Here is a 19,319-nt window from a genome sequence, read left to right on the forward strand (position 1 = left end):
AGCACTCAAAACTGGGATTGGAAAATGTGGAATGCTTGTCAGGACACCACTAGCACTGAAGCATTTTTAAAAGTGCCAAAACAGAACTGGCCAGAAAGTAAAAGATTACTACCCGGGAAAACAAACCACACACTTTCCATGGGAACACTTGCTTTTCATCCCTTTGTTCTTATTATCTTGCCCTGCCATGGTCTTGCACAAACCCCAAATGCACATGGATATTTGGATCAGTGCATCTCGGTAGAATGGTTGAGGAAAAAATCCTAGATTTTCAGGAAGCTAGCTATGGATACTGCAGTTCCGAGGTTCAGATTCAATCTGCATTCAGTGAATACTATGGACACCATCCCAACTTCTAAGCAGTTCCTGGGATGTTTGTGTAGGCACTGCACAGTGCAGCTAGTTTAACCGACTTCCAAACTCCTAGGAAGCCACAACCATGGCACTATTGCCACAATTATAAATACTCCTTCAAGTCCATCTTAACTTCCAGAAACTGTGTAAAAGAAAGGCGTTCCCAGTTCCATAAATGAAAATCTACAAGTGCAAGCATCATAAGGGCAGTTGTAAACTCTTGGATGATGTGTGCTATTCCACCTTGCCTTCAATGCTCCACTTAACTCACTGGGATTGTAGTTGTTGCACATTCTCCTTTGCACTATGGAACAGTAAACAAGCCAATTAGCAGATCTGCACATGCATTTGGTTGTGTGATATGAGTATTTGACAGAAGGTTTGAGGTTGTGCAACCATTACATCAGTTGTTGTTAGTGGTGGTAATGGTGATGGTGGTGGTAGTGTGTGTGCCTTGAAGTCATTTCTGAAATGTAGTTCCTTAAGCCAAACCAATCACAGGGTTTTCTGTTGTGAGAGTATGTAACTCACCTGGTGAATTCCTATGTCCAAGCAAGAACATGGCCAAAGGTCTCCCAATGGGTTTCTGTGTCCAAATCAACCCCTGGTCTCCATAATCATAGCCCAATGTTCAAACTACTGCATCACACTGGCTCTCACACTTCAATACTTGTGTGCAAATTTGTACCACCTAAGTGTGTTGCAGGATCTCATCTATAATCCTTTCTTCATTCTTCCACTCAAGAACATTTGTTGCTTGCTGAAACCCTAATGAGTAAATTACAGAACATATGCTGGCCTGTAGGCCTTCTCCTTCATAATGCAATAATTGACATGAAGAGTTTGTTTCTGTCTCTGAGCTGCTTCTGTACTACATGTGTTGAGTGTTTAGAACAATTTTCTTTTCTCCTCTCCCCCCCTCAGGGCGAAGCACAGTCCTTGTCGACAATCTATCATCTAGTTAATCAGGCTTGTGAGCGTCTGATCCAGTGTGAGTACAAACCTCTCAATCAAACTGAACAACCAGCTTGCCTTCCACTCGAGCTGGCTTTCCTGCAAACATTTCAGCTTCTTTTTGGACTTCAATTTCTGGGAACAGGCTGGCTGGGGCTATTCTGAGAGCTGTAATACCCCCAAAAGTAACTTTTCCAAGCTTTGGAATAATGTGACTGAGAAAATGCATGTATGACTCATTTTTTTTTACAGAGCAAGGTTTGATCAATTTCAGTATATCAACATGTTTTTTTGCCACTCCATTGCATTTCATCCTGGGGTATTTTCCATCATGCCACCTACAGCAGTCTTTCTCAAGTGTTTCACAACTCATATGAACTCCTCCAACCCCAAAGCCCCCCAAATTTATAATTTATGCTTGGAAGCACCTGACTTTAAGCTCTAATGCAAGAATATGAAACAATACGTATTAGGCTTGCTCAAATAATTCGTTTTCCCCGTTAACCGTTATTAATTCGTTATTTTCGTTTGTTTTGAAGCAATTTTGAAGCATTGGTTGTCCACACGTCTGGATATCGCGGTTTCGAATCGCGAGAGGCCGTTTTTCGTTATGTCGTCGTTTTTTTCGTTAGGAAAAAAAAGCTTTTGCAAAAAAAAAAAAAAAAAGCCACCCGAAAGGTGGCTACTCTCTGCGGGCCTCCAGGTGCCCCCCACGGACCCATACATTTTGCCGCCTTCCCCGGCAGCCGGAAAGGCTGCGGAGGCTCCAGGCGGCCGCTGCACATCCAGGCCTCAATTTCCGCCCTTCCCCAACAGCTGACATACATACACACGCACACACACACACACATCTCCATATCCATGTACACCCGCCCTCCTCCGCTACCTCCTCGCCCCTTCCCGGGAGGGCATCTCTTTCCTGGGACGGCGTCCTATGTGAGGCCAGTGCTTGGCGCCTGGCTAGGCCTCGCCTCCCTTCTCAGGCAGCAGGCCCAGCCAAACCCTTCCTCCACCTTTCCCTCCTGCAAAGGGCAGCCGCTCGGAAGCCCAAGGCAGCAGGATGGCGACAGAGGAAAACCACCCTCTGTGGCTGTGCTCCGACCTCAGCCAGCAAAACATTCTGGACTCCAACTCCCAGAAACGCTTGCAAGCTTCTTCAATGGCTATGAATTCTGGGAGTTGAAGACCCAAGCGGTTTCCAGCAATGCCAATGGATGGCGTTCGGGACTCCAACTCCCAGAAACCCTCGTGGATGGTTCAAAGACCAGGGATTCTGGGAGATGAAGTCCACGGTACCGGTTGAAAAGGCCATTGGCCAGGCGCCAAGGGAAAAAGGACGGCAAAAACAAAGTCACCCTCCTTTTCTATATGACTGGCCTTCATGGTCTCTCAATTAGCAATAATAATAATAATCTGTGGAAGGTCCAGGGTGGGAGAAAGAACTCTTGTCTGTGGGAGGCAAGTGTGAATGTTGCAATTGGTCACCTTGATTAGCATTGAATAGCCTTGCAGCTTCAAAGCCTGGCTGCTTCCTACCTGGGGGAATCCTTTGTTGGGAGGTATTAGCTGGCCCTGATTGTTTCCTGTCTGGAATTCCCATTTTCTGGGTGTTGTTCTTTTACTGTCCTGATTTTAGCTTTTCTGTAGCTAAAAATGCATATAAAATTGATTCTATAGGGAGGATAAATGATTGGATTTCAACTCCTACAGCTTAGCTTTCTCTGCCAATAATGGTACCATATCAAACTAAACCTCCCAAGATTCTGTAGCAGTGAGCCATCTTGGATATTGTAAGGGATTTTTTATTATTATTATTATTATTATTATTATTATTATTATTATTATTATTATTATTAGACCTTGCTCCCAGGAAGGTGCCTTCGCTGTGGCTCCCAACTTATCTATCTACCTTTCCACATATTCTCCACATTGTGTGTATGTGTATGTATATTATATATACATGAGCCCCGATGGCGAAGTGTGTTAAAGCACTGAGCTGCTGAACTTGCAGACCGAAAGGTCCCAGGTTCAAATCCCGGGAGCAGAGTGAGTGCCCGCTGTTAGCTCCAGCTTCTGCCAACCTAGCAGCTTGAAAACATGCCAATGTGAGTAGATCAATAGGTACCGCTGTGGCGGGAAGGTAATGGCACTCCATGTAGTCATGCCGGCCACATGACCTTGGAGGTGTCTATGGACAACACTGGCTCTTGGGCTTAGAAATGGAGATGAGCACCAACCCCCAGAGTCAGACATGACTGAACTTAACGTCAAGGGATACCTTTACCTTTACCTATACACACACACACACACACACATTATGCAGGGACTATATATATAATATATATATATACACAGTATATATCACACACACACCAATTTAACAAAGTTTCAGCCACAAAAACAAAGTTTCTGAAGTAGAACAATGACTTTCACAGTAAAGACAACCCAATTTAACAGGAAATAAGACTTTCAAACCAGGAACAGATTTCTGCAATTATTAAAAAATGGTTTATTATAAAAGCTATGAAAATTCGCCAAAAATCAGAGGATAAGGGAAACGTTCCAAATTTTGGTGAGCTATCAGTGTTAAATGTGTTCTACCACTGTACCAAGTTGGAAGAAGATCACTCAAAAAATGAGGGTGGGAGAGTCCTGTAAAGTCCTCTCCCTCTGTGCTGTTTTTGGGAATTGCGCATGTGCGTCCGCCATTAACGAATTAATTTAGAAAATAACGAATTTTCGTTAATTTCGAATTTTTTGGGGGGCCAAATTCGGAAATACCATCAGAAACGAAAAGCTGCCCCCCTCTAGTTTTGAAACGAGTTTAGAATCAAATTTTTCGTGGATCGATCAAGCCTAATACGTATTTCTGACCCACAAAGGAATTCATTGAATCACAGAGTTGGAAGAGAACCTAAGGGCTATCCTTCCATGCAGGAAAACACAATCAAAGCATTCTTGAAAGATGGCCACCCAGCTTCTGTTTAAAAACTTCTAGAGAAGGAGACTCCACCAGACTCCAAAGTAATGTATTTTACTGTCTTACCATTGGGAAGTTTTTCCTAAGGTTTAGGGTGGAATTTCTTCTCCTGTGATTTAAATCCATTGCTCTGTGCCCTAAGTCTCTGGAGCAGCAGAAAGGAAAATTGCTCCATTTCCAATATGATATCCTTTCAAATACATAATTATGGCCATCATGTCATCTCATAACTTTCCCATCTTGAGGCTAAACATAGCCAGCTCCTAAACTGCTCTTCATAGGCATGGTTTCCAGACTGTTTAGCATTTTGGTCACCTTTCTCTGGACAAGTTCTAGTTTGCCAATATCCTCCTTGTTTTGTCATGCCCAGAACTGGATGCAGTATTATTCCTGGTGAGATCTCAGAATGGTACTTTTCTTGAATTAGACACTATCCTTCTGTTGTTGAAGCCTAAAATTGCATTAGTTTTTAAAGCTGCCACTTCACACTGTTAACTCAGGTCCCATCCAATCATGTCCATTTCTCTGTATTCAGCTTCAGAAAAATTACTAGGGGAAGATCTACTGCACTAACCAGGAAATGACTAGAGTTGAGAGAATTAGGAAATGGCTAAAGTTCAGCTGAATAAAAGAGGATTTGAGAAAAACTTTGGTCAATTTGTGGGTGGTAAGGAATTGCAGCCTCCACAACAACATAACAAAATTGAGTCATGATGACCTTAGTTCATCCAGGAGTGGGTATCCAAAATAAAGAGTCCAATGCATGCCATTGTGCTTGATTAACAAGATGCCAATCAGCATTTTGTTTTAAAGTCTGTTAGATGAAGGACTTCAGGAATGCATGGAAAAGAATGCAATTGATTGTAATATAATCCATTTCCTTTCCCTTTTTTTAACCACTGCAGCTCATGTGTTAAAGTTTGATTCATTCATCCATGAACATTCCCAGAAACCTGTTCCCATTTGGGAAGATAAGATAAAACCTGGGGAGCCTGGTCCTCCTGGCCTTCCTGGGCCCCCTGGCATGAAAGGAGAAAGAGGAGAAGTGGGGATGCCTGGACAGCCTGGCAGAGATGGATATCCAGGAGAAAGAGGTATGAAAAGAAGTCCTTGTGCTACGGTTGGGCAATGGTGGAAGGCTAGGAGGCTACATCTTGGTGCAGGAGGTTTGAACTGCATTGGGTAACATACTCAGACAGGGTGATACCAAAATAACATTTTTGCATAGTGATTGAATAATTTACTAATGTATTATTTTAAATATAATACTGTCCCTGTAATTAATAATAACCACAAAAACATTTGAGTTGCTGTGAGTTTTCCGGGCTGTATGTCCATGTTCCAGAAGCATTCTCTCCTGACATTTTGCCCACATCTATGGCAAACATTCTCAGAGATTGTGACGTATATCCAACAGGTGAGAGTTCTTTCTCCTACCCTGGACCTTCCATAGATATATAACTCCCACTTTCCTAATTTCCAATATACCTTATAACCTCTGAGGATGCTTGCCATAGATGTGGACGAAACGTAAGGAGACTGTGCTTCTGGAACATGGCCATACAGCCCAGAAAACTCACAGCAACATAGTGATTCCAGCCATGGAAAACATTTTTCGTAATCCCACTTTATATCAACTGTATCAATATACCTACAAAGCTAACTCTATGCTGAGTTAGGTTTGAATTTTCTAATTTGCATGCGTTCCAGTCAGAACTGTCATTATTATCCAAGTACAATGACACTCTGAATTATGTGGTTTTGTCTACATGCACAACAAGCAGGCACCATTGTTTTTTGACATTTCTGGGTTGTTGTTGTTGGTTTTTTTTTTTAACAATCGCTGGATTTTGTCACTGCATTCATTTATATACAGGAATTGAAATTTACAAGTAACTTTAGTCTGGTAGGAAGAGGTCCATAGGGATGACATCACGAGTTATTGCACCCTAGTGACACTATTGCATATGACCAAGACTTGTGCTTTCCGGATTAGAACATCTGTGGGTATATCACAACTTGTATAATTACAATCTCTGAATTCTTTTCCACCTTGGATATTAATAGCTACCTGGAAAAAACTTCCTCTTTAACCCCACTTCTCATCCATGCAGCCCCCAAACCTCTTCCCAGTAGACATACAGGAACAACAGCAAAAAGTTGTATTTTGGACTCAAACATCCATCAGAGATGACAACATCTTCACTGAAATAACTATTCCTACCTGTGGTAGCAATAATGATAGAAATCCAAATGTGGTATTTTCCCAATTTCTAGTGCACCAGACTGTAAGAACTTACTGTCTATTATTTTGTGTGACTTCCAATTTCTAAATTATAGTGACCCTAAAACCAACCTAGAGGAGCCCGTGGTGGCGCAGTGTGTTAAAGCACTGAGCTGCTGAATTTGCAGACCAAAGGATAGCAGGATCGAATCCGGGGAGCGGAGTGAGCACCAACTGTTAGCTCCAGCTTCTGCCAACCTAGCAGTTCGAAAACATGCAAATGTGAGTAGATCAATAGGTACTGCTCCAGCAGGAAGGTAACGGTGCTCCATGCAGTCATGCCGGCCACATGACCTTGGAGGTGTCTACAGACAACGCCGGCTCTTTGGCTTAGAAATGGAGATGAGCACCAACCCTGAGTCGGACACGACTAGACTTAACATCAGTGGAAACCTTTACCTTTACCTTTACTAAAGCCAACCTATTGCAAAGCTTTCTTGGTAAGTTTTGTTCAAACATGTTTTGCCCTTTCCTTCCCCTAAGGATCAGAAAGCATCCTATGGCCAGGGTCACACAGTGGGTTTTCATGGTCTTTATGAAACTAATGGGCATGGGCTGGTTCATGAGGTCACAAAGAGTTGGAAGCGACTGAACGAATAAACAAGAACAACATGGAGCTTATGATAGTCCCTGGGAAATATGGATTCCCATGCCAGTAGACCTTGAGATTAAAATCCCATCACTAATTTGTAAGCCTTGTATCCATTCTACCAAGAAGTGGGAAGCTGAAGCAAACTGTAACAGCACTGAAAGCAGGGCAAAGCACTGAAGAGGCAAGCAATCACCAACAGCCAGTCGTTCATTAAGTGTACGGGTAAATAAAGATGATAATCAAAATTAGGCTCTGCAATTTTAATCAACAGGGCACACCATCAACTACCCATCTCATCCACTTTGCATAAGTTCTTCATTCAAGGCACGCTGGGTTGTGCTGTCATGAAGTGACACAGCAGCATTGTGTGGCATCTCCCTGGGAATGGCTGATGGGCTTGTTGCGATGTCTCAAGAATGGAGCCATTCTTACCTTTCTGTTTTGCATGAGATTTCTGGCAGTTGAGTTGAAAATCATGGGCTATAGCTACACTTCCTCTCCATTCTCTCTTAATTCTCACCAACTTGAATTTAACTTCTTTTTAACCAAAGACAAATAGCAGAATCACCTGCAACAAATCTTGGATATATAGAGCTGTAAAACCTGAGCTCACTGAAGATCTCAAACATCCACTTCAATGCTCTCTTAAACCCCATTCCTTGCACCAAACTGTTCATAGATAAGCAAAGTTTAGTATTTCTGAACCTTCCTTGACTTAAGCATGCATGTGCATTTTAGAACTTTATGGATTCCTTTGCATTTTTTAAAAATGTCCACCAGTTGTCAATCATATTTTTCTTTCGCAGTATTCAATTCAAGGTTGGAAAACGTATGGATTTTTTTTTACTACAACTGGTGCCCAGGTCTGCGGTAAGGTCTGGGAAGTAAAAAGTAGGTCAATCCATTAAAATTAATCTAATGGAGTGAATTGCTGTTTCCATCCCCAGTCAAGATATGGCCAGTAGCAGTTTGTCATTTTGAAGATCAGTGGTTGTGATAAAGTTGAACTGGTTAGCATGGTATTTAAGGGCCTTATATATCAATCAGGAAATTCCTTCAGTTCTGAACTGAAATAAATGAGTACAGGGTTGTTGTATGTTTTCCGGGCTGTATGGCCATGTTCCAGAAGTATTCTCTCCTGACGTTTCACCCGCATCTATGGCAGGCATCCTCAGAGGTACACACAAGATATCTCAGTATATATGCAAATTCCAATTCCAAAACAATTCTGATGCCAGTTTTGGAAAATTGATGCTCAAGCTGTATATGAAATGCCCCAGATCCATTCCCCAGCATTTCCAGTTAGGACTGGAAATGATTATTATCTAAAATCCTGGGAAACCTAGAGTACTTGGTATAGACAATAGGTTGGCATAGCAAACCGGTGGTTTGCAAAAGATCCCCGAATTCTACTTTTCTGTTCCCAAACCATGAAGAAAGTCCCCCAAATTTCTGAAAATATGCAAAATATCCCCTTCTCCATAAAACATACCATAACCCAATATAGCTTTTAAATACTTCTGTTGTTTCCTATAGTTTATCTCCTTAAATGGTGACAGGAAGTGATGTGATGTCTTTTGAAAGAGACTGCAGAGGGCGAAAAAGGATGTTGGATTGCTATGCATGGTATAATCCATGCAGGGAGCTGAGAAAATGATTTCTGGTTGTCCTAGAGTTTACTGCTCCTGGATAGTACTGAGAGCTTGGGAAAAAAATTTGGACTGCATCTCCCAAAATCCATTAATGTCATGTTTATTTAATTCTTATCACAATTCTGAACTAGATAGACTCTTGGTTTGGCCCAGTGTAAGGCAACGGGCTGTGGCGCAGGCTGGTGAGCAGCCAGCTGCAACCAGCTGCAACAAATCACTCTGACCAGGAGGTCATGAGTTCGAGGCCAGCTCGGAGCGTGCATTTGTCTCTGTCTGTGTTCTATGTTATGGCATTGAATGTTTGCCTTATATGTGTAATGTGATCCACCCTGAGTCCCCTTCGGGGTGAGAAGGGCGGAATATAAGTACTGTAAATAAATAAAATTAAAAAACTTCCTATATTCCTACCGTAAACGAGATCTTCCTTAACAATTTATCCATTTTGGAGCCTGAGATGAGCAATGGGGTTGAACCCTTGCCCCTCTGGGCCAGGAAGCATCAAATGATGTGATTTGCTTAGGCCGATGCAAAGATGGTAGTATTCTTGGCTGATAGTTTTTCCAACCTAGGAAAGAATGACGTGAGAAGAAGCTTATCAGACACCGCAGCAGGCACACACATACCGGCTAGTTTTATTTTTGGACTGGCTCTCTTCTGAGCTTTAGAGAGAGAGAAATGGCTTATCTCCCTGCCCTCTTGGCCCAGAGCTAAAAGCTGTCCTGTTTTGTGAGGAGGCGGCATTACCGCAACTCTTTGTTTCACTGCAAATGCCGAGTCATTCTGGCAGCTCCTTTGGTTTTAATGCAAGGATTAAGCCTCCATCTGTTCAAGGACCCCTCTTTAGACACTGCTTCAGAACAGAACAAGCTGTATTATCATTAGAGCTGAAGGGAGTTGGTTCTGCATGGAGGGAGAGAGCAAACGCTATCCCAGACAGCAAGGACATCTATTTCAGCCTCCTCTTTTAGCAATGGCTTTGCTTCTCCTTCCACTCAAGTGTCCGAGTAGGTGTTTTAATTGGCAAGCTTCAGAAAGTGGATTTGTACTTCTACCTGAGTCTACCAAGTTGTGTTTTTTCTCCCCTATGTCCACTCAGATATTTGAGAAGCTCTCAAAATTGCTTGCAGGTACAACTGATTATATTCATGCTTGTGTAAGAAATGTCTAGGGCTGAGTTTGGAGTGGGATAATGGCATGGAGCTGGGTTCTATATTTGCCGTTTCATGGTCTTACAGAAGAAAGTGAAACTAGGTAGTTAGCCCATCAGCTGAGAATTTAATAAGCCTTTGTTGATCTGGGAGATTGCTCTGCTTTGAATAATATACCTAGCTGAGAAGAAATGGAAAGCCAACACTTCTCAATTAAACTGAGGAGGTGGACTAGAGTTGTTTGGGTTGTCATTAACAAAGATAATTGTAAAATTTTGCAGATGGTGCTGGAGGGAATGAAACACACATACAGTTAATTTGGTGCACTGCTGAGAAGGATTGAAAAGCTGAGGCATGACTAACAAGCTGACATGCATCAGCGGTGTGATATTATGCTATGTAGGTCCAGAGTTGTTTTGGGCTGAGTGGTTTATCTTCTGATTGTACTAGAGATCCAAAGAATATTCACAAGTTTTCTCATCCTTAAAAACAAAAGGCATCTCAACACACTGAAAACCACCTGCCAAAAGAATGGTCAACCATCACAAGACCTTTCACATTTGAGGACTCTGCAAAAATGGCATTTGCTGTCCAAATGTTCTGTGTACAGAAAGCAACATTGGAACAGAAGGCAATGTATGCTGCAGAAAATACATGGACTTTCATATTTTTTGTGCACAATGTTACTTTTCACAGATTGGAATTTCAAACAAAATAAGTCTTGAAATGCAAAAATAACTAATGCACAAATCTCTCATAATCTTGTGCTTTCCCCCAGTCTGATCATGTCATAGCATCAAAGCCTTAATTCACAGAGTCCTTATGTGATTCAAGCACATAAGAAAGAGGTAGTAAAGATTTCCCTATACTTCTTTTATTGGAACTGTAATTGGAATACCAGTTCAGGGGGAAAAACAGCATGTAAGGATTTGCTACTTTTCTTGGTATGGGGATCTTTCCTTTGTCTTTTTTGTGATGATGGTGAGATAATTGAACAAATAATCCAACTGAATGTAGTAAATCTTTCTGATCTATCTTGAAAAAACAAATCATGTTATTTGGCTGTACCATTTTAGATTGGTTGCAACTTCCTTAAGGGATTTTTTCAGATTACTCACTTCATGGGAACTTTGGAAGGTGATTAGTAATAGGACAGAACACATTGCATTTTTCCCCTCACTGAACAGGTGCCCCTGGACCCAAGGGAGAGAAAGGTTCAATTGGCTCAAATGAGGAAGGCCTTCCAGGACCAAGAGGCCGAACAGGTACCAAAACTGCATTTTTATATTATTTCTGTCCTCTTTCTCAAAAATACAAAGGTACCTTCAGAGTTATGCTAGTAAAACAGTCAAGCAACAACCTTAGCGCCATAAAAAGCACACAGTTAATTCTTGGAATTCATGGGTAGAGGTTGCCAAAAAGATCATCCACCATAAGAGTGTATTTAAAAATATAAATTAAGTATTTTGTGTGGTAGAAGCTTCAGGACAAGGAGAAACATCTGAGAGCAGCTGCCCATTGGAGTAGACCAAACCTGGATATCAGTGAGTCTAGATTCCTCTTTTTTTGGCCCAGGATCCTTCTTGGCCACACTGACTACCTGCAATGGCAAACAAATTGAAACCAAAAGTAACTAGAAGGCCACCACAGATTTCAAAAATGGTGTTCAAAAATGTATTCAAAGGGCTAGGGAGGACCAGACATAGATCAAAGGCTGGACTTTGTCCACTCTTGGAGTAGACAGACAGTTCCAACTAAAAGAAGAAATCATCTGATGGCGTAGAAGCAAACACAGTATTCTAGTACTAACTATTGTTGTTGTGGTTGTTGTTAAGTTTCTTTGAGAAGACACCAATGCATGATTCCAAACTTATCATTGATGTTATTGTTGTCATGTGCCTTCAAGACATTTCTGACTTATGGCAACTCTAAAGCAAACCCATGGGGTTTTCCTGGCAGAATTCCTCTGAGACTGAGGAAACATGACTTGCCTATAGTCATTCAGTGGACTGAGCAGGGTTCAATTTCTGGTCTCTCAGTTTCCTAGTCTGACACTCAAAGCACTACTACAAGCTGGTTCTCTCAACCTTATCCTAGGGTTGTTGTTGGAGTTTATTTTTTATTTGCCACGACTTCTTTGAAAAAAATTTGCCTTTGCTTTCCACTGAGAGAGAATGAGTTGCCCAAAGTCACCCAGTGGGTTTCCATTCCAGATGTAAAATGCTTACAAACTGAATGTAGTCCATGAAAGATTGGGCTAGAGATTTCATTTTCCTAATTAGTCTCAAAGATGCTAATGAATTCTTTTGGTTTTTAAAATGACAGAACAAAGTAAGTGATTATTTTGATCCCAAGATAATGTGCTATTATCTCCTAAGCATCTGATCAGAGACTGTCTGTAGCCTATACTGACCCTGAGGTACCTCTGAGTTCTTGTTGCTGGTTTTTTCCAGGCCCAGCGGGGGAAGAGGTTCTTGGCAAGCAAGGCTCAAAGGGGGCTCCTGGCAGCACTGGAGCCCCTGGATTTCCTGGTGCTAGAGGCCAACCTGGAGAACCTGGCTATACAGGTGACTGCCTTCCTTCTGGATGCTCTGAAGAAAATACAAGAGGTAAGTCTGGCAGAAGGTCAAGGGTGCCCAATTCCTTTTTGGGAAGTGTGTAAATCTTCTGTAAGGGGTTAGGCTTCAAAGGAACTATTCAAGGTTCTGAAGATATCTGCAGAGAAAGGATAAGCATCTTGAAGGACTTCTTCACAGTATAGGCTAAAACTCGAAATGAGTTTACATACTCCATAGCCAAGGAAGCCAGCACTGGAGAAAAGGTGTTTCTTGCCACAGAGGCAACCCAAAGGCACCTTAGTACCAGAAGGAAATATGCATGAAGGTTATGATTGTGTAGCACATACCTTTGCATCTATATAGAACCTCCTATGGAGCAATAAAGATACAAGCAATCTAAAGAGGTGAGAAAGACCCAAAAACGGTTGGAAAGATTTGTGTGTCCTGGCAGCAAGTGGAGATGCTCTGCCCAGCCTTAGAAGAACCTGAGTTATTGGCAAAAGGTTGCAGAGCAACTCTGAATTTGTTTCAAATGCAAAAATGCCTGGCTGTCTGCCTTGCCCTCACAACATTCACATCTCTCGCTGCTAGTGGTCTCATTAAGGGTGAAAGTAGCAAGTCCATATTGACAACTTCCATAATTTAGCATTGTTTCACCATTCGTTTTTTTGGAGCCCCCAGATGGCGTAGTGGACTAAGTGACTTGAAGGTTGGGTTGCTGACCTGAAAGCTGCCAGGTTCGAATCCCACCTGGGGAGAGTGTGGATGAGCTCCCTCTATCAGCTCCAGCTCCATGCGGAGACATGAGAGAAGCCTCCCACAAGGATGGTAAAAACATCAAAACATCCGGGCGTCCCCAGGGCAACGTCCTTGCAGACGGCCAATTCTCTCACTCCAGAAGCAACCCCGGTTGCTCCTGACACGAAAAAAAAAAAACCATTCGTTTTTGGACTCCTCAATCACATGATCTGAAAACCATTCCCTATATGGAGTGGCTTAGAGAGCTAGGTCTGTTTAGCCTGGAGAAGAGACTATTAGGAGGCTACATGGTAGCCATTGTTAAATATTTTAATGGCTGTCATATTGAGGGAAGAGCAAGCTTGTTTTCTGCTGCAAATGATTCAAACAACAATAAAAGAGATTCCACCTAAACATTAGCAAGAGCTTCCTGATGGTAAGGGCTATTTGAAATATTCTGCCTCAGAGTGTGGCACAATCTTCTTCTTTGGAAGCTTTTAAATTAAGTCTGGATGGCTCCATAATCCTACATGGCAAAAGGTTGGATTGAATGGTCCGTCCAACTCTATGATTCTATGTTTCCAATAATCTTCTACAAGCTAGATCTGCCAAGTATACTACTTAGCAGAGACAGAGAGCTTTATAATTTTGGACCTCATTTACTAGAATTCTGGAGCTATATGAGAGATTCCAAGAGGTGAAACCTTGAGACTATGATCCAGTTGCAAATGTTACAATCAGGCTACTCCCAATCACAGGAGGGGCTAGCCCTTTTCAGACCTCATAAAAGGAGGGCTATTATTGCTGTATTGGCTGCTTCTAATTATGTCTGGATTCTCGAGGACCAGCATAATTGCTCTGAAAGGGTACTGTTGGATTTCAGACCTCAAAAATAAAATCTGGAATGTGGGCAGGGAGGCTCCCATTCCAGCCTTGCAACATTTTCAGCCCTTTTATATCTGTGTGTAATATAAAGTTTGTTTCTTGCCTTTGTTTGCAGATGAAGGGTTGATCCCTTGATGGCTGCTGCAGACCAGTACATCCCACACCTTTGTTGTAAACTTCTATTTACATAAAGGACAGCTGCAACTTGGAATGTTATATTTTTAAAAAGCTGAATGTTCTGCGTTTTTTATTTGTTTATTTGTTTCATTGAATAAAATAGCCACATTTCCTTTGGCTGATAATCAGATTTGCTTTTATGTGCTTTGTTATTTATCACTATACAAAATCCCAGAATACTTGTAAAGTATCTACACAAACACAAAATGGTCTATGTACAAATAAAATATAATGTCCAAATAGCATATAGTATTATTTAAGTTACCCGTACAAAGCTCAATTCAGTAGTACAGTAGAGTCTCACTTATCCAACATTCGCTTCTCCAATGTTCTGGATTATCCAATGCATTTTTGTAAATGTTTTCAATGCATCGTGATATTTTGGTGCTAAATTCGTAAATACAGTAATTACTACGTAGCATTACTGTATACTACTGTAACTACTTTTTCTGTCACATTTGTTGTATAACATGTTTTGGTGCTTAATTTGTAAAATCATAACCTAATTTGATGCTTAATAGGCTTCTCCTTAATCTCTCCTTATTATCCAACATATTTGCTTATCCAACGTTCTGCCAGCCCATTTATGTTGGATAAGTGAGACTCTACTGTACCAGACAAACTGAAAAGGAGCAACAGCTCTAAAACAAAAGTTATCTAAGTCTGATATTGGTTCCAATGTATATAGGCTTCAGGGATACATGATCAATGGAAATATCTTCCAGACGAAGTAAGCAGACGGTTGGTCATGTTGCTATATGCAGAATGAAGAAAATAATGATGGAGCACTGCTCTCAAAAAAGTCTTCGCAAGTAAAGTCCAAATAAAGTCCCAAGTAAAGTCCAAGTAAAGTCTACAGGGGTGCCAGCGTTTTTTTGTACCCTGTATCGGGGGAAAAATCCCCTTCTTCAGGAGTTGATAGAATCAGCAACAATGAACTTACCGTATATACTCGAGTATAAGCTGACCCGAATATAAGCCGAGGCACTTAATTTTACCACAAAAAACTGGGAAAACATTGACTCCAGTATAAGCCGAGGGTGGTAAATTTCAGAAATAAAAATAGATACCAATAAAATTACATTAATTGAGGCATCAGGTTTAATGTTTTTGAATATTTACATAAAGCTCAAATTTAAGATAAGACTGTCCAACTGTGATCAAATCATTATTCTCATCTTCTTCAATGTAAATGTGCATATGTATCCTTTTAATAATAATAGAGTAAAATAATACATGCAATAATAATAATAACAACAACAACAACAACAAGATCAGAGTAAAATAATGACTGTATTAATAATAATAAAAATAAAAATAGAGTAAAATAAATGTAATAGTAGCAACAATAATAGAGAAAAATAATAAATGTAATAATACCAATAATAATAGAGAAAAATAATAAATGTATCATATATTCTCAAGTATAAGCTGACCCAAATATAAGCCAACCAGGACCCTCACCCGAGTATAAGCCGAGGGGGGCTTTTTCAGTCTTAAAAAAAGGGCTGAAAAACTAGTCTTATACTCAAGTACATACAGTATATCTAAAACAAAACATAGATAACAAGTATTTTACTAGCAGTATTAACAGAAATAAAGGTAACTCATATAACTGTTATACACTTACATAGTGCCTGATGGCTTTACATGAAATGACTCTGCTTGTAGTGATTTCAACTGTGAGTAATTCTAAAGGTTAATTCAAAGGCTTATAAAGAATACTTAGTAACTTAAAGGAAACCGCTAAAATTAAGTGATTCATTAAGCCTTTGAATACCTCACAACCTCTGAGGATGCCTGCCATAGATGTGGGTGAAATGTCAGGAGAGAATACTTCTGGAACATTGCCATACTGTCCGGAAAACACACAACAACCCTGTGATCCCAGCCATGAAAGCCTTCGACAATCTATAGGAAATGAAGTTGCATTAGATCAGCAGATTAAGTGGAGTAAACTGGATTTTTAAAGGCTAATGGGAGTTATTTGCTCTGCAATGGGAATTTAATTTTTGGGTTTGGAGAGACTGGGCATTTTTAAGGAGCTTGTTTCAAGATATCCATAAAACTAGTGCTGACCTAGAAGTATTAAGTTACTTGGTTAGGGTTTCATCTCTGCCATATTCTTGAATAGGTAAGAGGGTTTCTTCAGTAGACGCCACCAGCATCAGCCTTACAGCTGGGGCCCTCAAATTGAAATAAAGAAGTTGAGACAATTTACACTGTTTCCTTTTTGCCAATCTCTGACTTTACCCAGCATCTTTACCATTCCTTTACCTGCGAGGTTGGAACTTCTTAAGCACACACTAAGCAAAATGCTCATGAAAGGGAGTGGAAGGAGAAATTCTTGTTTAATTATAGGAGCAGCAAAATGAAGATGTTGCTTTCCAAATAAGAACCCCCACCCCATGTATTTTTCTCCACTCCTGTAATTTCTAGCATTGTACTAACTCAAAAACTTCAGCTAGGATGTTTAGAAAGAGAACTTAGGCATCCAATGAAAAGGGTCAAGGAAATGTGAGCATAGCAAACAGAAGCGTTGTGGAGGAAAGACGTTCAATGATTCAATCTCTGCAAAGCTAAAAGCTTCTTCTGAGAGCAGAGTTCTAATTGCAACGCCATCATTTTGCGACCTCTGTAGCTACAGCTCTGTAAGGTGAAGCAGGTAAGTATTGCATCAGAAAAAACTGTGTCTCCAAGCTGCATGTTAATTTATGGCAACCTCATGGATTCCATAAGGTTTTACTAACCAAGAAATAGTAGTGGTGCTGCCGGTTTCTTGCACTAAAATATAGTCTACAGCAGCTAATATTCATTGATGATCTCCCATCTCAATATTAACCAGGGTTGACTCTGTTTAGTCTTCAAAACCATACAGGAGCTGGTGTTTTTAGAGTATCTAGGTCAACTCCACAACTTTTCCTCCCCAATGATTAGTAACTACAACTTTAATTACTAAGAGAAAAAAGAAAGAAATCCAGCACAAGTGACAGAATAGACAATCAGTAGGAATGCAGACATCCTTTGCATTTTAATGCTCCTGCACTCAAAAGGGGAAATCATTGCAGATTGTCTCCTTTATCATGTTTCCTAAATTATACCTATCTTCTGGGTGGACTGTTGGGAGAATAGCAGGCCATGTGCTGTCTTGCATGCACCTGTGCAAATCCTCATATTTGCATCTGATTATTTGTAGGGGGGGGAATGTACTTCCCTGCATTGTGCATTCATTTTGAAAAAGCACTGCTGACCCTTAATTCACAGAACTCGATCTTTTCCAAGCTGATAACGCAAAAGCAATTACTGGGAAGTGGTAAAAGTATAAACACAGGCCCAGACCAGTGCATGTTGGCCGAGCAGAAAATAGCTACCTATGATTACAGTAAAAAGGTGCTGAGATATCTGCACTAATAGCTCAGCAATCTGGTGCTGATACAGATGGTGGAACTTGGCCAATACAATTAAATGGCTATGTGATAACTCTGGCTCACTTATCAGAGAGTTAAAATTGAGGCTTTGCATGATTAGGTGCTTTTGAAGGAAATGTGATGAAAGGTAGAAATGGGGAGGGTGGGGAAAACATAAAGGTTATCTCAGCCATCATCTGTCAAAGCAGGTGCAAATTAGAATTTATAGCATTTTGACTCACTTAGGGCCCTTCTACACAGGCCCTAAAATATGGAAGAAACTGGAATAAAGGGTGAGAGTGAATAGATGACATTTGCCAAAAATGTGTGCTGGATTGCATTAACAGCTAAAAAACATGTGTTAAACAGGTGCGCTTAAAATCTGTGACATTTGCCAAAAATGTGTGCTGGATTGCATTAACAGCTAAAAAACATGTGTTAAACAGGTGTGCTTAGAATCTGATTTCAGCTGAAAAATGCAAATATTCGCATGACTATATATTCCTCCAGTAAAAAAAACAAACAAACACATGACTTCATTGCTATATGCTGGTGTGGACTGTTTCAGTGCATGTGCACATTTAAAAATCCCAAAACAGCTAATGAGGGCTATAAACAGACAGAGCCACGGACACAAATGGAAGCTCACTTGGAAAGCAATTCCCATGAGAGCTCTCTGCAACCATTCCTTGTTCTCTTGTTTAGGAAATTAAACAGAGCTTGAATTTATATAGTGGGCACCAGCATGGCAGGAAAGTGACCACAAAGGGAAATGAGGTTCAAGAGGGAAAAAGTACAGGCACCAGCAAGGTGACAAGAAATCTGCTTCTGTGCACATTCAAATATCCGCATCAGTGCATATGAGGTCCAGCACATATTGGAGTGCCAATAAATAAATAAATGAAAACATCCCACATCTATCTTATGGATTTCTAAAATCTGCTACAATTTAACCTGTCAGGATGCCAGGAGACCATTTAATTAAGGTCTCATAATTTTTAAACTCATTTATTTGTCCTGGATTATGAGGTTGTCTGGAAGGGCCCTTAGACTCATATACCATTCAAGTCATGTGAAATTGCTTCTCTCAAAGCTGGTGCATGGAGAACAATGCAAAAGAGAGAACAAGTACAGAACGGAGTATTTCAAACCATGTTTTACAAGATACTAATTTTAAAATGCACTAAGAGTTTTCATAACATACTAAGGACCTGAACCTTTGTGGCATATCACTCATGCACCAATCTATTACAGTGCACCAGATTCTCAGCTTGAGATCTAACAGTGTAAATAAAAAAATAGCCAGAGGCATAAAGTGCGTATGTGCCTAATACAAAGTCTCTCCTCTTTGTTTTCCTTGGACATTTCTCCACCATTCAGTTTTGTCCTACCATGTTTAACTCTTTTGTAATGAGGCAGACAGTGTTAGGCCTTGAGTCTGAATCTGGTTTTCTTGGCATCTCAACCTGATTTTCTTGTTGTTCCTTAAATAATCACATTCCTCTTCATTGGAAGGCCTGTTTTTGTACATTTCTTGCTTTCCCCATAATGTTGAAATATTGGGAAATGCCTCTTAACAGAGGAGTGGGA

General features: G+C 40.7%; 1 protein-coding gene across 1 annotated transcript in view; it reads left to right on the plus strand.

The window, feature by feature from the left end:
- Nucleotides 1–14,394, plus strand: part of col20a1 (collagen type XX alpha 1 chain) — a 175,330-nt gene extending 160,936 nt beyond the window's left edge. Inside the window, exons 36-40 of the mRNA XM_062979041.1 lie at nt 1,279–1,345; nt 5,194–5,382; nt 11,152–11,229; nt 12,418–12,573; nt 14,261–14,394. Coding sequence (XP_062835111.1) covers nt 1,279–1,345; nt 5,194–5,382; nt 11,152–11,229; nt 12,418–12,573; nt 14,261–14,280 — 510 coding nt within the window. The 3' untranslated portion in view covers nt 14,281–14,394. The remainder of the gene's footprint in view (nt 1–1,278; nt 1,346–5,193; nt 5,383–11,151; nt 11,230–12,417; nt 12,574–14,260) is intronic.
- Nucleotides 14,395–19,319: the final 4,925 nt, after the last annotated feature.

The sequence above is a fragment of the Anolis carolinensis genome, chromosome 4 (assembly GCF_035594765.1).
Source record: "Anolis carolinensis isolate JA03-04 chromosome 4, rAnoCar3.1.pri, whole genome shotgun sequence".
Taxonomy (NCBI): Eukaryota; Metazoa; Chordata; class Lepidosauria; order Squamata; family Dactyloidae; genus Anolis; species Anolis carolinensis.